Below are 22,663 nucleotides of genomic sequence, written 5' to 3'. Positions count from 1 at the left end.
GCCAGTATATCCCGTATGTGTTTCGAGTGAATTATCGTGCTTATGCTTGTAAAGGTATATATACCTATAAACATGTTACATGTATTACAATAAGTACGCATGTAATGTGAAGAAAAACATTTAGTAACATTGTTTGGAGGTGCTACTATTTTCAATTTCTACTTTATTAGTGTTTACCTAATCTGAAAATGTGCGAGTTTATTCTTGATACCCTCGAGTTCTCGATCTTTCTCTTGTACTAATGGTCTGAAATTTTAAAATCATAAAAAAATGGAATGAAGTTGTCTCTTCTTGCAAATACTATACATCAATACGTAAATGAATGCTACAATGCAATAAAACGCAACAGGTTAACTTTTATTTCAAGAGTAGGATACGCAGTGCCTTAATGTGAAACAATTATTTGTAATTATCAACATAAAACACATATTTTTAATCAAATTGTGCTTCACATTACAAAAGTATTACATGTTATGCAATAATCATTAACTAGAGGCTCTAAAGAGCCTGTGTCGCTCACCTTGTTATATGTGAATTAAAACAAGAGGCTCTCAAGAGCCTGAATCGCTCACCTTAATTTTTTTGGTTAAATCTCTCATCAATGATTATTTTGGCTTTTCAATTTATTTAAATGTTCTTTTCTCCTATGTTCTATTTTAGCCGTAGGAGCTATGTTTCTTGACATAAAAGGAAATGAAATATAAAATTTATACTAGATACTCTGAAACTCATTAAGCCTAAGTTTGGCTGAAATTGATACAGCAGTTTCAAAGGAGAAGATTTTTTTAAAATAAGTCAACATGATGAACAAATTGTGAAAAAAATCTTTAAAGGGCAATAACTCCTTAAGGGGTAAATTGACAATTTTGGTCAAATGACTTATTTGTAGATCTTACTTTGCTCAACATTATTGCTATTAACAGTTTATCTGTATCTATCATAATATTCAAGATAATAACCAAAAACGGCAAAAATTCTTTAAAATCATCAATTCAGGGGCATTATACCTGAAAAACCAGTTACCCAATTCGGCTGAAAATTTCAGGACAGGTAAACCTTGACCTTATAAATATTTTAACTTCTTGTCTTATTTGCTCTAAATGTTTGAGTTTTTGAGATGTAAGCCAAAAACTGCATTTTACCCTGTGTTCTATTTTTAGCCATGACAGCCATGTTTTTTGACGAAATAAAAAATAAAGCACAAACTTTATTTTATACACCCTACTGATCATTCAGTTGAAGTTTGGTTGAATTTGGTTGAGTAGTTTTAGAGGAGAAGATTTTTTAAAGTTAGCAAATATGATGAACAAATTGTGAAAAATTGTCATTAGAGACAATAATCCCTTAAGGGATCAATTGACAATTTTGGTCATATAAAGTTATTTGTAGATCTTACTTTGCTGATCATTTTTGCTGTTTACAGTTTATCTTTATCTATAATAATATTCAAGATAATGACCAAAACTGCAAAATTTCCTTAAAATTACCAATTAAGTGGCAGCAACCCAACAATGGGTTGTTTGATTCATATGAGAATTTCAGGGCTGATAGATCTTGACCTAATGAACATTTTTACCCCTTGTCAGATTTGCTCTAAATGCTTTAATTTTTGAGATATAAGCCAAAAACTGCATTTGACCACTATGTTCTATTTTAAGTAACGGCGGCCATATTTGTTGACGGATCAATAATCGAAGCACACACTTTGTGCAGGATAATCTAAGGAACAATCATGCTAAGTTTCATTCAAATCCATTCAGTAGTTTCAGAGGAGAAGATGTTTGAAAAATTGTTAACGACGACAGACGACGACGACGACGACGACGACGGACGCCAAGTGATGAGAAAAGCTCACATGGCCTTTTAGGCCAGATGAGCTAAAAAAAAAGAAGACAGTTCATGACATAATTGTGTTTAGGTGATTGTGATGTGTTTGTACATCTTACTTTACTGAACATTCTTGCTGCTTACAATTATCTCTATCTATAATGAACTTGTCCGTGTAGTTTCAGTGGAAAATGTTAGTAAAAAATTACAAATTTTATGAAAATTGTTAAAAATTGATTATAAAGGACAATAACTTCTTAGGGGCTCAATTGACCATTTTGCTCATTTTGACTTATTTTTTAGTCTTAAACTGCTGTACATTATTGCTGTTTACAGTTTATCTCTATCTATAATAATATTCAAGATAATAACCCAAAACAGCTAAATTTCCTTAAAATTACCAATTTAGGGGCAGCAACCTAACAACGAGTTGTCAGATACATCTAAAAATTACAGATCATGAGGTGTCGAGCCCCTAATAAAAATTACAGTATTTTTATAATAAGTGTCACTATGCAATGGCTTGGGCTCCTGACGATGGACATGGCTATGGTCAATAAGTTAATTCTAATTGGTCTAAATAGATGTTCGAAACACCTTATGATCTATGGAGTTGGGGTGCTGGGATAGGTTTTGACAACGGTTTATTGAAAAATTTCAGGGCAGATAGATCTTGACCAGATAGACAAACTTACTTCTTGTCAGATTTGCTCTAAATGCTTTGGTTTTTGAGTTATAAGCCAAAAACTGCATTTTACCCCTATGTTCTTTTTTTAGCCGTAGCCGCCATCTTGGTTGGTTTGCCCGGTCACAAAACACAATTTTCAAAATAAATAGCCAAATAATTATTTTGGCTATGTTTTGTAAAATTTGGCCCAGTAGTTTCAGAGGAGAAGATTTTTGTAAAAGTTAACTAAGATTTACGAAAAATGGTTAAAAATTGACTATATAGGGCAATAACTCCAAAAAGGGTCAACTGACCATTTTGGTCTTGTTGACTTATTTGTAGATCATACTTTGCTGAACATTTTCGCTGTTTACAGTTTATCTCTATCCATAATAATATTCAAGATAATATCCAAAAACAGCAAAATTTCCTTAAAATTACCAATTCAGGGGCAGCAACCAAACAACAGGTTGTCCCATTAATCTTAAAAGTTCAGGGCAGATAGATCTTGACGAGATTAACAATGTTACCTCTTGTCAGATTTGCTCTAAATGCTTTGGTTTTTGAGTAATAACCAAAAACTGCATTTAACCTCCATGTTCTATTTTTAGCCATGGCGGCCATCTTGGTTGGTTGGGAAAAGCTCACTTGGCCTTTTAGGCCAGCAGAGCTAAAATGAAGTGTCTTTAAACATGTGTAATCTCAATTTGCTTAAAAATACCAACAAAGAGTTATATTTATATATATATTTATTGCACATATGGTAAATATTATCTGCATGGTAACCAAAATTTAAATAATACTGCATTTTACTTAATGGAGTTTAGCATGTTTAATTTTAATTTTTATTTTGAGCAATACATGGTATAACTTAAGCTGGCAATATGCACCTAATACTGTGAATTTGATTCTTTGTGATTATACATCTCATACCTTAAATGCATTTCGTCTTTTTCTTGCTTAGTAGCATGAAGTGCTATTTTGAGTGAAGCACTTTCTTTTTCTAATTGACCAAGACTGCAAAATATAGGTATTGTAAGCTTTATGACATCACTCATTTTTCATGCTGGGTTAAACAAAATGCAAGTTTAACCTCAATCAATTTCCGGAATGGAAATATATATTGAAATTATAAATCTAAACAGGTCAAATAGTTTGTAGTTGATTAGAGAGTATAATTTTTCAATCCCATTTTAAAAATTGCTCGCGACGAAAAACTCTCTTGCATCATATTTGACTTTATTATTTTATACAATCAGGTATTGATGTGACCAAACAAAACCAAATCATAGTTCATTCAACATTATTCGTTAAATGTATGTAAAGGCATGCAAACATATTAAATAAAGGCAACATTAGTATACCGCCGTTCGAAATTCATAAACAAATTGAGATAAAAAAAAACAAATCTGGGTTACAAACTTTAACTGAGTGAAACATATCAAATATAACAGGAGAACTACGAAACAACAGAAACACAACATTAAAATTTAACACACAGAAACGAACTATAATATAACAATGGCCATTTTCCTTACTTAGTACCACAGGACGTTTTAAGATAAGAAATGGTGGATTAAACCTGGTTGTGTGGCATGCCAAACCGCCCGCTTTTATGGAAATGTTAAATATCACATTAAAATGACAACATTACATGACAGGACTACAATACAAATAAATGGGAGAACATATATGACAGAGAAATACACGAATAATATCTAACAAAAGGTACCAGGTTTCAAATTTAATTCGCCAAACGCGCGTGTCGTCCACACATATAGGTTTACATATTTGATGGAAACGCGTCAATTCCATTAATACTGCCAAGTATGGGTTCCAACGATGCAATGCACATACAATTAACAGATATCAAAACCTATCATGACAGCATGGCTACCGTCTTGTTTATTAAAAATGCAAAATGTAGTGCCAATTCAGATATATTAACCAGACAGAACATATTTCTATCTGATACTTACCGTTCGTTGAGATGTGTTAGTTTGTCATTGGCTATCTTGAGTTCTCGATCTTTATTATGAATCTCACTAAAATTGTATAATTATAAAACATGATTTTTTTCTCTCTTTCATACGGTTAAGAAAAAGAAAAAATAACTACGACAGTGTTTCAAATGTATCTTAATACATGTATGTGTATATTGTATCTTCCGTTGTTGTACGTGTAAAATGTATATATATAAACTAGAACGATTTAAAATGGTCACTAACAGCAAGAAAAAAGAAATGGTAAACACCCTTGGGAGACACACACATTAGTCAAAATCGTATGCAGCTCACAAAACAAAATTAAAACCTTTTGACCAAAATAATAGAACTTTAATTGGGGTGAAGCAAAATACTCCTAAAGGTTACAAATTTGTGTTGAGCATTAATTGATTGCAATTAAGCATGATCTGACTATTATTTAATGTACATTCTCAAAATATATTACCTCGAAATTATGTGGAACGATAACTCCAAAAATATATTAATCCAAACCCTATCATCTGACATTTTTATAAATGAAATTATAAACTTTGAATCAAAGAAATATAGTAAAATCAAAATGGGAAAGATTAGACAGCTAGTGGACTTGATTTAATTAATGCAACTTAACAGAAAATTATCGTACACTAAAACATGTAAGAGGAATACCAAACTTTAAAAGAAACAAACAAACAAAAAAGAAAAAAAATCAGATAATGGTTATGAATATAAATGGTCAAATAATGTGTATGAATATAAAAAGTCAATAAATGCAGTCGGAAAAGAATCAAGACAAAATCCCTTTAACTGTTCACTGAAACATAAATATTTTTGTTAACTAAAATCTTTTAGAAAGATAAAGAAACAAACAAAATATAATATATAGAGAAGATCTTTGGTCAATTTTCAGATTCGATGAATAAAAATCCACAAAAATAGTGGAAAATACTAAAATCACTAGAAAACAAAAATATAGATGGAGATGAAGATTTAAAAGAAATGTAAAAGGACAACAATCAAGGAAAATTTCAAAAATAAATAATATTTTCAAACCAAAATTGAGCAAAAGCTAAAAAATATTGAGGTTAATACTTCTTTTAACTTGGAGACAGACAGTTCTATTACTTGCTCTGAAATTAAATGTATTATAATTAAAATTAGTAATCACTTGGTAGACAACCATTAGAAAATTTATAAAAAACAAACAATTCTTAATTGAGCTAGATTAAATATCTAAAACATTAACCCATTACTAAAATAAAGATATACATTAAGTAAAAACATTGATTCACAAGGAATGTATAATTGGTCCACTTTTATCAAAGATTCTACAAAAAACAAGAGTGCACACGCTGAAATGTCCCTTCTTTACAAATCATTGATATTGTGTTGATAGTTCTAAGAATAAAGCTTTATTTAACTGTCACAAAAACTCAACTTATTTAAACAAGAAAACTAAACATTGATCAATGAACAATGAAAATAAGGTCAAGGTGTGATCAACTATGCCAGGCAGACATGTACATCTAACAATTCTTCCATACAACAAATATAGTTGACATATTGTAAATAAATAAAGAAAAACAGGCCAACTGTCTGACGGGGATGAGGATCTTGCAAGGTACGCACATACCAAATATAGCTATCCTTTTTTTTTCAAGTAGTCAGTGAACCATGAAAATGAGGTCAAGGACATTGGACATGTGACTAACGGAAAGTTCATTAGATTAGGCATCTATACAAATGGGGAAAAGTATTGCAACACCAAATTAAAATTGAAATTAAAAAAACACTTTTAATTTTTTTGTGATATAATTTGGTAAAATAGAACTTGTTAAACATTATTTAAGTATCCGATTCACCTGAGTTTAATCAATAAATATCGACTCGATAAATTCCTTTCTGCACATGCAGCTACTGTACCCGTATACAGCAAAGCAGATATTTGTATCCTCATTTTTGTCAACACTTTAAAAGACCAAGTTTTTAAAGTTATGTGATTGACACCTTGTAATGGGTTCTCGCGATCGACAACTCTTGACTGCAGCAAGATGGCAGATTATCAGCATGAGAGAAACAGGGATGTCGCTGTAACAACCGCACGTTTTGTTGGTCATCACCATTCCATTACAAGTCGTTTTGAGAATAAAAGTCAGGCAATAAACGATGTTAAAGACCTTCCGAGATAAAGAAGACCCTATACCATTTGCTAGAGAAAATCAAGCATAATGAAGGTTGGTCAGAAGGAAACCCATTGCATACAATACAATCATAAAAAGAGAGTGGTGGGCATACATTAGCCTTTTAACAAGAACTGTTCGAGATCGACTAATCTCTACTGTTTATCGTGCGATAAGACCATTTCGGGGACCTTTGCTTACGAACAGACACACAGTTTTCCGTATCCAATGTAGTGCAGAGATCGCCAAAGTTTTAAATTAGCATCGTGGAGGAAGATCCATTGTTCCAATGGAATTCGATTTATCTTTGTTGGCCCGACCGTAGCCCGGATTTTAACAATATCGAGAATGTACATGTATATGGGACACTATTGGGCAGAAAGTGCGCGAAAGGACACCCCAGTTCAAACACATCATGAAATAAACAATACCCCTCGTCAGAAATGGTCGCTGCTACCTTAGCAACAAATTAGTCGATTTATGCCGTTTGAATGGAGGCTGCACACAAAGTACTAATTCTTTGGCGTATAACGATCAACCATGATGTGAACAGTCATATGGAGATAAATTTTGAAATGTCTGACATTGTAAAGTTTGACTACAGTAAAAGTTGTAAAATACATTTTTTGTTATTAAAATTGAGGTTATATAAATCATTTTTTTTCAAACATTTTTTGTTCGTTTAAATGCCAAAGTTGTCATAAACTATGTTTCAATAAAATTATACAAATATTTTATTATATTTCATCCAAAAAGAGGCTGATTTTTCAAGTTTTAAAAAATCAAGGTGTTGCAATATTTTTTTCCATGTGTATATATACAAAGTATGAAGCATCCAGGTCTTCCACTTTTTTAAATATAAAGCTTTTAAGAAGTTAGCTAACGCCGCCGACACCTGATCACTATCCCTATGTTGAGCTTTCAGCAACAAAAGTTGCAGGCTCGACAAAAATTAATATTGATATACAAAAAATAGTTTCCTGTCAAAATATGGAACAAATAACAAACTAATGACTTGGATTAAGAATATTAGAAACAACTTTTGTTCAGTATTACTGGAAAATAAAATAAACAGTTTAAACAAAGATAACAAACTTTTTCTTTACAATATATTAAAGTCAAACAAGACCAAGAATTTTATCTAAGATATTTCAAATTTCGAAACTAGACGTTTATATAACCCCGTGAACTTGCGGCATGAGTCCGTGAAGTTCGGCACGGGTTACATTAAAGTCTGTAGGTCTATAATCGACACTATGGCTGCTTTAAACGCAAGTCCGTATAAAATATATACAAATTTATTAACACAAGTTTACAGTTCGAAAGCTAGGGGAAGACTGCCCAAGCAACAGTTTACAAAACATAAATTAAGTCAAAGATAAGGGTATTAAAACATTATAAAAGGTTCTCATAAAATATAAATATAATTGTCCAATGTTATGTAATGATAATAGGATTATTGTCCTCCGGCTGAACTTAGTAAAATAGCGATAATTGCTTTTGTAGTTCAAGTGCTAGATACATGTATTATCTCGTATTTTTGACATCCATCGGATTAAGTTGTAAAATAGTAAATCTATAATCCTTTTGGATACTTGAAATAAGAAACATTATATTTAAGAATAAAACAAGAAATATTCTGCTAAAACTTAAATGAGAAATATCCAATTTAAAACTAAAACGAGAGTTCATAGAAATATTCAATCTTAAACGAGAGTTCATATAAATATTCAATCTAAAACGAGAGTTCCTGAAAAGCACTTTGCAAATTATAGTAAAAGTTCCCATTGTCACTTTTCTTCCGGTTATATTTATTTACAAAACTTAGAATTAGCGACCATAATTTACTCATAGAGAAGGGTAGATATCTAAATCGTGTCCTCGAGACAACAGAACATGTCCAACTTGAATTACCTTAGAAAATGAAAAATCACTTTCTCCTCTACTGTCAAATTAATAATGGTTTACGTATAAAGCTTTTTAATGAGATGGCTATAATTAATCATATGTTTCAAAATCTACTAGTATCTGATACTGAAAAGCTAGTAGTCCTACTAAATCCTTCAAATATAAAACAATTGAAACAAGAACTATCTTTAAAAAAGATATCCGGCGTATTTAAATTTGAGTATATGTTTAAAACTATCATTTCGATAGCCTTCAGAAGCACAGTGACTTAAGGTCCTCGTATCTTTCTGTTTACATTCACCAAAACCCCGCGGAAATCTCACATGCGTAGGTACGTTCTCAAAGTCACGTACGTTCGTACAACAAAGTTTACATCAAAAATTATATAATTGTCCCGAATAAACAGCTGTCATGGATGCAAAGAGCTATTGAATAAATTACTATTTACTATCTTTGTAAGATCTAGTTCAAATATTTATAGTTTTTCACCTGCTTTCCAACAAAATATAATTAACGAGACGTTTTTTCAAACACAACCAAATCACCCCCCATGACAGCATTTTGTCCAATCACAGAAAGCATTTTCGAGCATGCATATTCTGTTACCATAGTTAAGCGTCCTTACACATCGAAGCTATCTTAGGATGAACTTAGCTAGGATGTCCTAACCGTTGTCCTATGTATTGGCGTAAAAAAAAATAGAAATTCACGTGCATCTTTCATATAAATACTCACTACTTCAACTATTTTATTACGACCGTGTTTATATGAGCAAGAGAAGAAATTCGAATTTTACCGATGCACAGCTTCAGACTCTCCTGGACGACGTTGAAAAAAAGTAAAACTTGGCTTTTTTTGGTAAAATGCTAAATGTCGCAACCAATGGTAATGAAAAGAGTAATTGAGATCGAATGTGCATCTTGTAAAAAGCTAACATTTGATTTTTTAAATGGACGGGGTGTAGGCTAGGATGAAATGTAAAAAAGGCAAGACAAGAGAATGTAATAAAACAAAACAGCTGAGGTTGTGCAATTTTAATAAGGCGGATAACAATTTATGTCAAAAATTCTGTATAAACTAATAAAAAAATGCAGAACCGAATAGGGTGAAAAATAGTAAGGAAGGACAGAGCTTACAACCAAAAGAAAGCATGGCAATATTTTTCATACTCACCCCCATCCCGCCATAAAAATGAAATGGATCCTGTGCATGCCATATTAGTTTATAAAATAACCATCCTAAATATATCCTAAAGTTAGGAACATCCTAAGACCATATTAAGACACCTTAATTGGTATCCTAAAGTTAGGACAATTTCTATGATTTTCCTAAGTTGTGACATGTTTGATAATCCCACTTAAGATGTGTCCTAAGTTATTATAATCTTAGGACACGCCCTCATCATTATAAGAGAGCTTCGATAAACAGGCCCCAAGTTCCTTTATAAAACTGTCTTTAAAGCTGAGGACAGGGGACTTTAAAAAAAAATATTTTTACTTGTATATAATATATATACTAAATTAGGTAAATGTGTGTGTTTAACTCATTTATTTTATTGTTGTTGTTACGTTTGCTTATGTCACAAGTATAATTTTACTTGTATGACAATAATTAAAGAATTATAATTATTACGTTTACATTATCAAATATAAATTCGGTAATCAAAGCTTCGTTAAAAGGGTTAGAGGGCTCAATTTATATGTCAATTTTTCACTGTTTGGGTCTGTAAATTCTAATTGACTTTTATATTGTACATTATTTTATTTGGTAAAACAAAATCATGCTGTACTTACGACCCGCTAGCGCGGCCTTTCTCATTGAACGTTTTTAACAAAGCGATCAAACACTGTTCGTTATTAGAAACCATGTGTTCAACTTCCTTGAAATTATTTAACGATGCTGGTCTTTGACATACAAGAGCTACATGTTCCATAGGTTTCCCCTCGCACTTGTCTTTTAAGTTTTGTATGTTTCTAGATGTGAGTTCTAATGTTTCTCTCAACAATCTGAAATAAATTTTATATTAATATGATTATTTTTTGAGATAGTATTAAGTATGTATTACTATAGCACTTAATTGTGTCTAAAAAAAAGTAAAATTAAACACAAAAATACTGAACTCCGAGGAAAATTCAAAAAGGAAAGTCCCAAATCAAATGGCAAAATCAAACGTTCAAACACATTTTACATGTACATATGTAAATGTATCGAGAAAGTAAGAAAAATCAATATGAATGTGCAATATGCATTTGACTTGTGCTCAACCAAGAAAAGGTTGCAAACTAATTACAGTTATCATGATAATACATGTACATGTAAAATAACACCATTTACGCGAGCAATCTAAAAATGATAAAGAGTATTATGTTTTTGTTTATCATGGGTACTGTAAATTCATAAATTATTGCGAGGTTTTTATTATTGCAATAATTTGCGACAGAGTTGAAAACACAATAATTTAAACTCGCATTTTGAAGTATTTAATATGATTTAAACAACAGTAACTGGTTTTTACTCAAAATCGTAATAAATAAAATCGTATTTAAGTCTAAAATGACAAAAATTCAATAATAAATGCACGCAATAATTTCTAATTTACAGATAATATCGTGTTTTAAAACAAACAAAAAATATGACAAAATTTTCTTTTAACTGTTGATTTGTATTGCACATATATTTTTTTCGTTTACTACTTCTCTGTATCTTCTCTAAAAGTGTTGGCCCAAAACACGAATAAGGGTAAACAAATTGTTATTAATTAAAGGAATATTAACTTCTACAAATAGTCTAATAACGATTTCGAAAAATTAGATTTCTTTGTTGATCTTCTTTTGCTGATCAGTTATCATGTTATGTTAAGTTTCGTAGTTGACATCAACCCTATTCTATGTTAATAAAAACATACTGAAAATAACATGAAACTTACCCTTGTTATTTGTTTTGCACGAATATAATTGACAAAAGAGTAAAACTAGAGGCTCTAAAGAGCCTGTGTCGCTCACCTTGGTCTATGTGCATACATTTGTATTAAACAAACGACGCAGATGGATTCATGACAAAATTGTGTTTTGGTGATGGTGATGTGTTTATACATTTTACTTTACTGAACATTTTTTGCTGCTTACATTTTTCCTTATCTATAATGAACTTGACCCAGTAGTTTCACGGGAGAAGATTTTTGTAAAAGATTACTAAGATTTACGAAAAATGGTTAAAAATGGACTATAAAGGGCAACAACTCCCAAAGAAGGCAACACATGTTGACTTATTTGTAGATCTTACTTTGCCGACATTTATAGCTTTTTACAGTTTATCTCTATCCGTAATAATATTCAAGATCATAACCAAAAACAGCAAAATTTCCTTAAAATTACCAATGCAGGGCAGCAACCCAAGAACGGATTGTCCGATTCATCAGAAAATTTCAGGGCAGATAGATCTTGACCTGATAAACAATTATACTTCCTGTCAGATTTGCTTTAAATTCTTTGGTTTTTGAGTTATAAGCCAAACACTGCATTTTATCTCTATGTTCTATTTTTAGCCGTGGCGGCCATCTTGGTTAATTGGCCGGGTCACGCCACACATTTTGTAAACTAGATACCCCAATGACGATTATGGCCAAGTTTGGATTATTTTGGTCTGGTAGTTTCAGAGGAGAAAATTTTTGTAAAAGATTACTAAGATTTACGAAAAATGGTTAAAAATTGACTATAAAGGGCAATAACTCATAAAGGGGTCAACTGACCATTTCAGTTATGTTGCAATATTTGTAGATCTTACTTTGCTGAAAATTATTGCTGTTTACAGTTTATCTCTATCTATAATAAAATTCAAGATAATAACCAAAATCAGCAAAATTTCCTTAAAATTACCAATTCAGGGGCAGCAACCCAACAACAGGTTGTCCGATTTATCTGAAAATTTCAGGGCACATAAATCTTGACCTGATTAACAATTTTAAACCGTGTCAGATTTGCTCTAAATGCTTTGGTTTTTGAGTTATACGCCAAAAACTGCATTTTACCCCTATGTTCTATTTTTAGCCATGGCGGCAATCTTGGTTGGTTGGCCGGGTCATCGGACACATTTTTTAAACTAGATACGTCAATGATAATTGTGGCCAAGTTTGGTTTAATTTGGCCCAGTAGTTTCAGAGAATATTTTTCTAAAAGTTAACGACGACGGACAACGGACGACGACAGACGACGGACGATGGACGCAAAGTGTAGATGGGAAAAGCTCACTTGGCCCTTCGGGCCAGGTGAGCTAAAAAGGCTGCATGGTAGTGGTAGTGTCCACTACGAAATGTTTTTCTCTTGTTTCGTTGGTGACCGTTTCGTAGTGGCCATATTCACATGTTTTATTTTTCCCCACAATACCTATATTGCAATAGTAACACGACTGATTGCATTCATCAAAGTACGTATTTAAAAGCTGTACACTGATATGTTTTCGTAATTTTAAAACCAAATACTGAAGGAGATTTGACCCGTTTCGTAGTGGATATTAACAAAAATACGGTATCACTCTGGTCCATTTGAGTGATGGTTAAAAAAGCATTAATTTTTTTTGGAAGACCATTATGTTTATATCTCTTGCAAACAAAATTACATTGATTCTATAAAACTGTGTATAAGCAAAATTTTATGACTTCGTGTCGTAGTGGACATTTTGTCGGACATTAAAAATCCTTTGTCAAAAGCTGTTTATTAAAATATGTTGGCTCTAAATATACTTTTGAACTATTAAAGAACTTATATTTTAAAAAAATAAGTAAAAATAACCCTTTTTACAATATTTTAGAGTATGAATGTTGAACAGGCGGTCTAGGGACATGCCATTTTGGTTATTTTTGACCATTCAGGAATCGATATCTTATCAATCCCTCTAAAAATAGGCTGTTTCTTAAATTTGCTTAAAAATGTTAAATCTAGTTCAATGTATACAAGTAGTCTGATAGTTTTGATGTAAACTGAAAAGGGCAGATCTCATCAATGTGAACTGCCTATGTGACATTACTCCTTTATGTTACATGTACCCCTATTTAGGCAAATTGGACACATACATGTACTACATTGTAATTGAAATTTCATAATGATGAAGTTAAGTAGTATTATTTGGCCAAGTAGTTTTAAAGGAGAATATTTTTGTAAAAATTAACGATGACGGATGTCATGTGATGAGAAAAGCTCACTTGCTTGAGGCAAGGTAGTCTAAACATCTCAAGTATAAACAAATTATACAGAAGGCGACGCAATATTTCATCAGTTTCGAATAATCGTATGCACAAAATGTACTTTACGCTTTTAGGTTAATATGCTTAATTTATCCTATATGATGTCATAAGCTATTAATATTTCATACCCTAAACTAGATGTGTCAAAGCGACACGAATGGCCCCGTCCCAAAAAGTTGAAAAATCTGCAATTTCAATATAAAACACATGTGGACACGAAGATGATGGTAGTTTCATCTATCAAACACTAGTTCAAAATCTGGAGGCGTATAGAAAAAAAATATCTGTATAACTGCATGTAATTTTCAATAATTTATCAAAGTTCAAAGCCCATAATTTCAGCAAAAATTAGCGGAGCAGAACTAAACTTAAACTTGACCTGTTACTCACATGGTTAACTCACATACCAACAAGAAAGTGTCCAAAGTACTATCATTTTCCATGTTCGATGAACCGTGAAATTGGGGTCAAAAGTTTAATTTGGCTTTTAAATTAGAAAGATCATATCATAAGTAACATGTGTACTAAGTTTCAAGTTGATTGGACTTCAACTTCATCAAAAACTACCTTGACCAAAAAACTTTAACCTGAAGCGGGACAGACGGACGAACGAACGGACGGACAGACAGACGGACGAAGGAACAGACAGTCGGACGAACGGACGCACAGACCAGAAAACATAATGCCCCTCTACTATCGTAGGTGGGCATAAAAATCAGCCCAATATCTGAAGGCATTTAGAAAAAAAAAGTGTATTACTGTGATTTTCAACAATTTCTCAAAGTCCAAAGCCTGTAATTTCAGCATAAATTAGTGGAGCGGAACAAAACTTCAACTTGATCTGTAACTCATCATGGTTAACTAACATACCAAAAAATCAGCCCAATATATGAAGGCGTTTAGAAAAAAAGTCCGTATAACTGTGATTTTCAACAATTTTCAACAAATTCTCAAAGTCCATAGCCCGTAATTTCGGCAAAAATTAGTGGAGCGGATCGAAACTTAAACTTGATCTGTAACTCATCATGGTTAACTCGCATACCAAATATCAGCCCAATATCTGAAGGCGTTTAAACTCCGTATAATGGTTTGTTGTGGAATGACAGGATGACGGAATTACGGAATTACGGAATTGGAATTACAGAATTTCGGAATTACGGATTTCGGACAAGGGTTAAACTATATGGCACCGACAACGTCGTTGCGGGGCCATACAATACTTTTTGGGATTAAACTACAACAGAACATGGAAACGCTCAGACCAAAACATTTGAGAGCCAATGAAGTACATAATGGCTTAAACATAGAATTTAGTGTTTATGAAATTAGCTTCTGTTCAGCTAATGCACAACCAAATGTATTTTTTTTTTATCCCGTTTCATTTTTCGCCTTCAAAAGCAATAAGTGATAGATTAAAACTTGCAAAAGCTTTTTAACATTTTCACAGGTATTATAAGTTGATGTCAGTGCATTTTCTTTAAGTAAGTAAGTAAGTAAGTAAGTAAGTAAGAAAGTAAGTAAGTAAGTAAGTAAGTTAGTAAGACTTAGTAAGTAATTAGACATGACTTGTGTATCATAACATACATTTTAATATACAATTATATAAATAGCAATTTGATATTTACACCCGTCCCATTGGATCTACAAATGTACTAACGCCACTTTAGCAATATAATATCATATAATTCATAAAACGTAAAACTTTACAAAATAAAAACACGGAATCAGACTAAAGTGTTGTTTTTCAATGAATGAATGCTGAATTTACAAATTTTGCAGTTGGAATTTGATACTAAGTGTTTGTTTCAGTATTAAATTTTTTCAGTATTAAAATGAATATTTTTTTCGATATTGTCACTAAAATTGTCTAATTTGGCCATAGGTAGAAATGTTTGTCTAAATTTGTCATAGCTTGTACAGTTTAACATAAAACGTTTTTCATCTTCGATCTCTTGTTTTTCACACAGTACACATATTTGGTCTGGTAACGCTTCGTTACGGAACTTTCAAGTCTGAATGCGTAAAGAAGGAATCACACATCTTAATTAGGAAAAAGCCGATCGTACTTGTTTAGACAAATTTGATGTAATATACTGTTCTAGTACGTAATTTTCTTTGAAGGTCACAAATGTTCGTAGTTTCGGTGATTTAGCAGATTTGTATTCCCATTCACTCTTAGTATAACATAAAAGATTCTTGTATGTTCACTGTTTGTTGTGTTTCATTGAGGTTACTTAAATCAAGTTTGTTAAAGATATCCAAAACTTGTGTGCACCATAATCCATTAAACCTATATTCCCATTTGGAAACTGTTTTCGTGAGTCTCTGGTTTTCCATAAGAATGAAACGGTTCCATAGACGTACGATATTTAACCAATTTCTCTGTGTTTGTGATAACCAGCCAAGTTAATATCGTAAACTGCTCTGTTTTGTACATATCAATACCATGATAAGTATTGTAACCCCAAACACCAGAGCATTAATCTAAAACAGGACTGATACAGAAGTTAAACAAAGTTTCAAAGGTTTTTAATACATGCAATTTCTTTGTATGAATGAATTTTTGAAATAGCATCACTAGGTGCTCTCCCACAAACGCATCTGCTGCAGCAGTAAAGTTAAGGTGCTTGATAAAAATAATGTCCAGGTTTTTGTATTGCTCAACGATTTGTAGTTGTTTATTTTCAATTTTGAATGTTGAACTGATCTGTGTAATTCAACCTTTCCGGAAGTGCCTAACACTAGATTATACACAGACTATTCACGTTTAATCTCATTTTCTTACACCATTTATTAAGTATGTCAAGAACAACTTGCATATCGCGTTCGTTTTCAGTCACTAAAGCACTGACTTTTCATTTTCTACCGGGATACCCATGTTTAATTTTTAATCTCAACAGCTAAGTCATTAATAAAGATCTATAATTGCGATATGCTGTGGACTATGTTCAATCATTAATGATGCAATAACCTCAAACATTCAAACTAGTGACTTGTGTTGCTGTATTATAGCGTTTTATTCCTAGAACATCTTTGAAACATCTTTTGAAGAAGAAAAAAATACTTAATATGTTTATACAGGTTAATATAATAGTCCAATAGGGGCGGATCCATCAATTTTAAAAAGGGGGAAGTCCCAACCCAGGACAAAAAGGGGAAAGAGGTGGGGGGGGGGGGGGGGGGGGTCCGACTATATGTCCCCATTCAAATGCATTGATCAGCAAAAAAATGGGGTTTCCAACCCCCCATCCCCTCTGGATCCGCCAATGTCCAATGTAAACTTATTCATTAATAGAAGGCATTATGTATGTACTTACCGTGCTTCGACTGTTTTTGAATTGAGTTCGGATTCCAACTGTGACAGTTCTTGTCTTTGTTTTTGTACAGCTCTGTCAGTAAGCCCTGTAGCTAGTTCTTGTTTCTTTCTACAATGTTTCATAATCAAACTTAGTTAAAAAAAAAATAACAACAAGTCGAGACTTCTAGAATTCACACCTCATTAATATATTTGCATACTTATTTTCTAAAATACAAAATGAAAATTGTATTTCCTTGAGAAATATATACCTCAGCTATTAAGAATAATAATGTGTATAACATTTGTTCTGCAATGCACTTGCATGTTGTACTTGTTTAAGGCGAAATGAGCATTGAAATATAACTGTCCAGTATAAGCTCTTTAAAACATTTTAGAGTAATAGGCATGACTTTTTGTATCACAGTGTTTTCTTGTGCCTTACCAAAAATCATGTTTCGATGACCCGTTACAGAATGCACAGCACCAATGTATTAAAGTACTCGCAGATATATCTGAGATATATACCACACGGTGTGGGCTTTGCTCATTGTTGAGGGCCGTACGTTGACCTTAATTTTTAATTTTTGTGTCATTTGGTCTCTTGTGGAGAGTTGTCTCATTGGCAATCATACCACATTTTCTGTTTAATACTTATGTACGTTGGAGTATTAATACATTCTAGCAGGTGATTATTTTCAAAGTCCTTTTCAACTGACTTTTATAATTTCTTCTTAATATGTTATACAAAAACACATAGAGCTGTGACTGTTCCAGGTAGAGGGGGAAGCGTTGAGATATCAAAAACATGTTAAACGCCGACACATTATTGTTAAGCCTGTAGTTAAGTTGTTGTCGTTGGTTCTGGTTCATGACTGTCATTTTTATTTTTGTGTAAATTGTCTTGTTGTAATCTATGCCGATAGTTTTCTCAATTGAATTATCTCATGTATTTTATGTTGGCGCCTTTAATTGCCGATTATACGATAAGGGTTTTCTCATTGTTGAAGGCCGTACAGTTGAATATAATTTCTAACATCTACTTGTTAGTTTTCAATTAGCATTTTATATCGTTTTACTTATAGATTGAGTACAACTTACCGTGATTCGTTTGATTGTAACCTAAACTCTGTATTAAGTTGTTCTCCTCCTCCTTGTACTGGTATGTTATCTGTTCTACCCATCCTGGATGTAAAACCAGTACCAAACTCGTCTCTTTTTCTAAAATGTTTAATCGAAACGATATTTTTACAAAGAACAGTAACTACATGTATTAAAAGCAATATGAAATTGAACAACATTGAAAATATTGACCACGAAAACACACTCCATGTTTTTAGAAGCACAAAACACCCACTGCATATCTGTTACGTAATAACGATGATAGTGATGAGTCTCATTTTTTTTTAAACTTTTTTTATTGTATATATATGGAAGTGTTTAACTACCTTGACTGGCTTTACAGCCCTCGCACGGTCGGTAGAGGGTCATGATCTCTCTATAAAAATGGTAGACACAGCCTTGCAGCTGGTACGGGTCACTTTTGGGGAACGTCAAAAATACCAATAGGGTGCAATTTCACAAAGGTACATGTAAGTTATAACAATGGGTAGGCATTTATCTGTCGATGGGTCATACATGCTAATCTTTTGATTAGATGTCTGAAAAAACTATGTTCATATAGTGGTCTCAATGGCCTTGTAATATGTATATAATTCATTTTACTATAAAAGCTATCTTTTTGAGTACATTTTCACCATGAATAAGTTCACGTTGAAGGATTTTTATACAAAAAAAAAACCGTACAGGGTGTGAAGCCAAAATTATGGATAGAGATCTGAATGTACCTCGCATTCAAACATCGACTGCTGAGGGAAGTTCAACACCATTTAATTCACAGGGACTAGGTATAGTTTTAGTTTATTTAATTCACGGGGACTAGGTATAGTTTTTTATTCTATAAACAAAATTATAATACCCAATTTCTGGCTCAGACGAAAGTACAATATTTTTTAATATTAAATTTCTTTCAAAAGATTTATACATTGCAGCATTAAATTTACATAAAGTTCCCATTCATAGCGGGAAGAAATCTTCAAAATGTATGGTCATACTGACTATGTGTTTGGTGCAATTAACGTACACTCTTGTTTTAGCTATATACATGTATATATAAAAGCAAAAAAAGAAACTCCCCTGATGACATGTAAATTTTATTATTTAATGAAAAGATTCAAAAGTGACTGTAATGTACCTATTACATTCTCGCGAATATCTGATTCAGCAAACCTGTAACCCCCTTTTTGTTATTTCTATTTGGATAATTTAAAGCCGATTTTATGGTGGATACATCGTTTTGAAAACACTTTTTTTAATGTGCTGCTGATATTTTCACTAAAAGTTCCTGTAACAAATTATTGGAGATAAGAAATATTTCTGACGGTAATTTTATTCAGATAAGTAAGATATTTTTTAGACAGTGAGTTCAAGTCTAACATATCCTAGAGTATGCACACACATTCATTTTAATTTTTGTAAATCAACCGTTTACTACTTTTAATGTTACACAATGTAAGAAAGTAAGTAACTCACTGACGTTCATTTCTTTTTACATGTGATAGTGTCGTCATGCTTTCTTCTTGTTGTTGTACACGTGTTTTTACTTTTGGTATCGTCGCCCTTGTAGGTTCTGTTACCTTCTTTCTAAATTGTTAAATGGTTTCATTTACAATTATTACATTTTACAATTATCTAAACTAAGATAAAAAGGTTATCTGGAATTATAAACAAAAATGACAGTACTATACAACGGACAAAATCAGCAACAAATAACCGACAAAAAAAAATAATAAAAAAAACAATATCGAACATCACACATGTACAGTCCAGATAGTTTTTTGTTTTTTAATAACATGCACCCGATGAAGTGGGATACATTAAACTTAACTGGTTCGCCGTTCTATCTTATAGCTTCGCGCCGTCAGTGTAGCGATAAGTGAACACAACAGGGGTCCAGTTTACATTTAACCAGGCTCAAGCTAGCAGTCACTCGCTAGCAGCCACTACGCTAACAGCCAGATATGTCTATGAACCCCAAAAATGCATAAGATTTAAACGAACTCAAAATGCTTTTATTGATACATAATATAACCAATATGTTATCAGTGTTAACTATATAATAAAGCAATCGGAGAACTATTCGATAATTTGAAAATATCTAGTCCTGTTCATTAATTTAAGACATTAGTAATCGATTTCAATATACCAAACAACGTGATCCCCGCTTTTAATTTTAATAAATACATTAAGGCAGCTGGGGCGTCTTAATTAAAACTGTATTAAAAGTATGGGTCACCGGACTTTTTTTCATGCTACAGGTTGCGCAAAATTGTCAGATTTTGTATAGATTATTCATGGAAAATCAAATTTTGTGTCATAAAACTTATAACATGCTTTCAGATAAGCAAAAGGAAAAATGGGGTCACCGAACTAGTTTTCTTGCTACATATCGAAATAGATAAAATAAGGCCGTGTTCACATTGACCTAAATTCGGTGTTGTGTTAGTGTAACTCACACGTAAACTAAACACAATTGCGTTCCCATTGATAAAACTCAATGTTTACATGTAGTTTAAAGCATGTTTTACCTACACACAGTCGATAGTCAATGTAGGCCTTGTGTAGGTTAAGTGTACACAAAACTAGGCATTTAGGACATTAGACTGATTAGTTTTATCGTGTATATATTTAAGGAGGAAACTACTTTTGAGTAAAATTGATATTTTTGATAATTATTAGTTGTTTAAATTTTACAGATTTGTTTTTGTTAAAAAAATTTACCGTACTTTATTAACCCCTAATCAAGACTCAAAGCAGCAATATTGCCGAACCCATAAGGCAGCAACCAATTGATTTTCGGGGGGGGGCCTATTATAGTTGAGTATAAAACATATAGACAAGGGGGTGGGGGTGGTGACCTATGGATTTTGTTTTGGAAACAAAAAATGTTTCCAGTTTTTGGCCCTGAAAAAAAATTGTTGGTTTCACCCTCAGCTGCCACTATTTATAATGCTAAAATTGATTTCGACTTGTCACCAAAATTTGTCCTGAAAAAAATCAATAGCTCACGCCCCCCTCCTACTCCACAAAAAATGAAGTAAATAGTTGCTGCCTAATTCATTTGAAAAGGTCTTCCTGAATCAGCTTGACGTACACAGAAATATTCGCCACTGGTCTTTACTAAAAAAACGATTCACGCATAAATGCATTCCAAAAAAAGTGTGAGGTAAATGATAATATTATGTTTGTCTAGTATCTCAGATGTGTTAAATAACACGTAAAATAAATAAAAAAAAAACGTTACCCTATTCCTTTACCAAATACTCCTTGGAGAAGAAATACCATTTGAAACGAACAGAAAAGATAAAATGTAGTGATCCCTAATATCTCAATCCTTTTTTTTCGGCTGTAAGCACGCTGTTGCAGCTAACGTTTTCTAATGCGTTATCAAGACATCTCTAGTATATTCAAACTTCTGCAAATTATAAAAATGGCTTTCATAAAGTAGCAACCACTTAACTTAAAAAAGGGGGAGGGTTATTTTTTTTTATCTGAGTCAGATTTTTTTTTCGCGCGTACGTTTTTATTCCCTTTTTTTCGATGCTGGTGATCAATATCTAACACTATAATGTACGAGGAAACTCTTGATTCTGAATAAATTGTTTTTTTCATCTGTATGATCATTTTTTTTTTTTATCAAATTGGGGATCGGAATATTTCTATTCCCACCCCCCACCCCCCTTTTGAAGTCGAACGGTTGTTCCCTTACCGCTAGAAAAATTTTCCAAAAATTTTGAATTCAGTTCTACGGTAATGAACATTTAAATGACATATAGTTTACAAGTGGGAACAAATCTTATGTACAGGTAGCGTATAGATGTGAACAAATGTAATGTGTACACTACACTAAACTAATTGTAAACATGTTTACTCTACACGGCGTTTGGTGTGAACACGGCCTAACACTTTCCATTGTAAAAATGACTTTATCGGAGTTATATCTCCCCATATTTGTCAAAGTTTGAAAAAATCTAATCAAACACAAACAAGGTGTTTTTGCAAAATTACAACTGTTAGTATAACAAAACACACAATTTTCTATATTCATATCAAAAGTCTTTTTCATAATTTACATACAACTCTCAAAATTTGCACATTCAAAATCCAAGATGGAGGAAGACACCCGAGCCTCCTTAAACAGTTTTGAGTTCTCACAACATGTCCCTCACCTTCATATTATTCTAATGCAACTATTGTGTATCAATTGTTCTAATTGGATGACAATAGGCGCGTACAATTCTTATCTCCTTGTCTCATTAATGCCATAATATGAAAAACATAATAAATCCACCAGCACAGACAAGCTATCCACATAACAACAAAAGAAATAATTTATAAAAACGACACACAATTAGCAATTGACCAAAATGTTATCGCTGCTAGAAGAGCCTAGACATATTTTATATTTGTACGATTGCAACTTATATATAAGTAAAAATCATT

General features: G+C 32.3%; 1 protein-coding gene across 1 annotated transcript in view; it reads right to left on the bottom strand.

Annotated features, from left to right (window-relative positions):
* Window positions 1-18,285, bottom strand: part of LOC134697569 (uncharacterized) — a 53,810-nt gene extending 35,525 nt beyond the window's left edge. Inside the window, exons 1-6 of the mRNA XM_063559852.1 lie at window positions 18,203-18,285; window positions 17,124-17,231; window positions 10,361-10,573; window positions 4,474-4,539; window positions 3,428-3,511; window positions 178-246 (exon numbers count right to left, since the gene is read on the bottom strand). Of these exons, the coding sequence (XP_063415922.1) occupies window positions 178-246; window positions 3,428-3,511; window positions 4,474-4,539; window positions 10,361-10,573; window positions 17,124-17,231; window positions 18,203-18,285 (623 nt within the window). The remainder of the gene's footprint in view (window positions 1-177; window positions 247-3,427; window positions 3,512-4,473; window positions 4,540-10,360; window positions 10,574-17,123; window positions 17,232-18,202) is intronic.
* Window positions 18,286-22,663: the final 4,378 nt, after the last annotated feature.

Source organism: Mytilus trossulus, chromosome 14 (assembly GCF_036588685.1).
Source record: "Mytilus trossulus isolate FHL-02 chromosome 14, PNRI_Mtr1.1.1.hap1, whole genome shotgun sequence".
Lineage (NCBI taxonomy): Eukaryota > Metazoa > Mollusca > Bivalvia > Mytilida > Mytilidae > Mytilus > Mytilus trossulus.
Note: the sequence above shows the minus strand (reverse complement) of the source record. Positions and strands in the feature narration are given on the sequence as shown.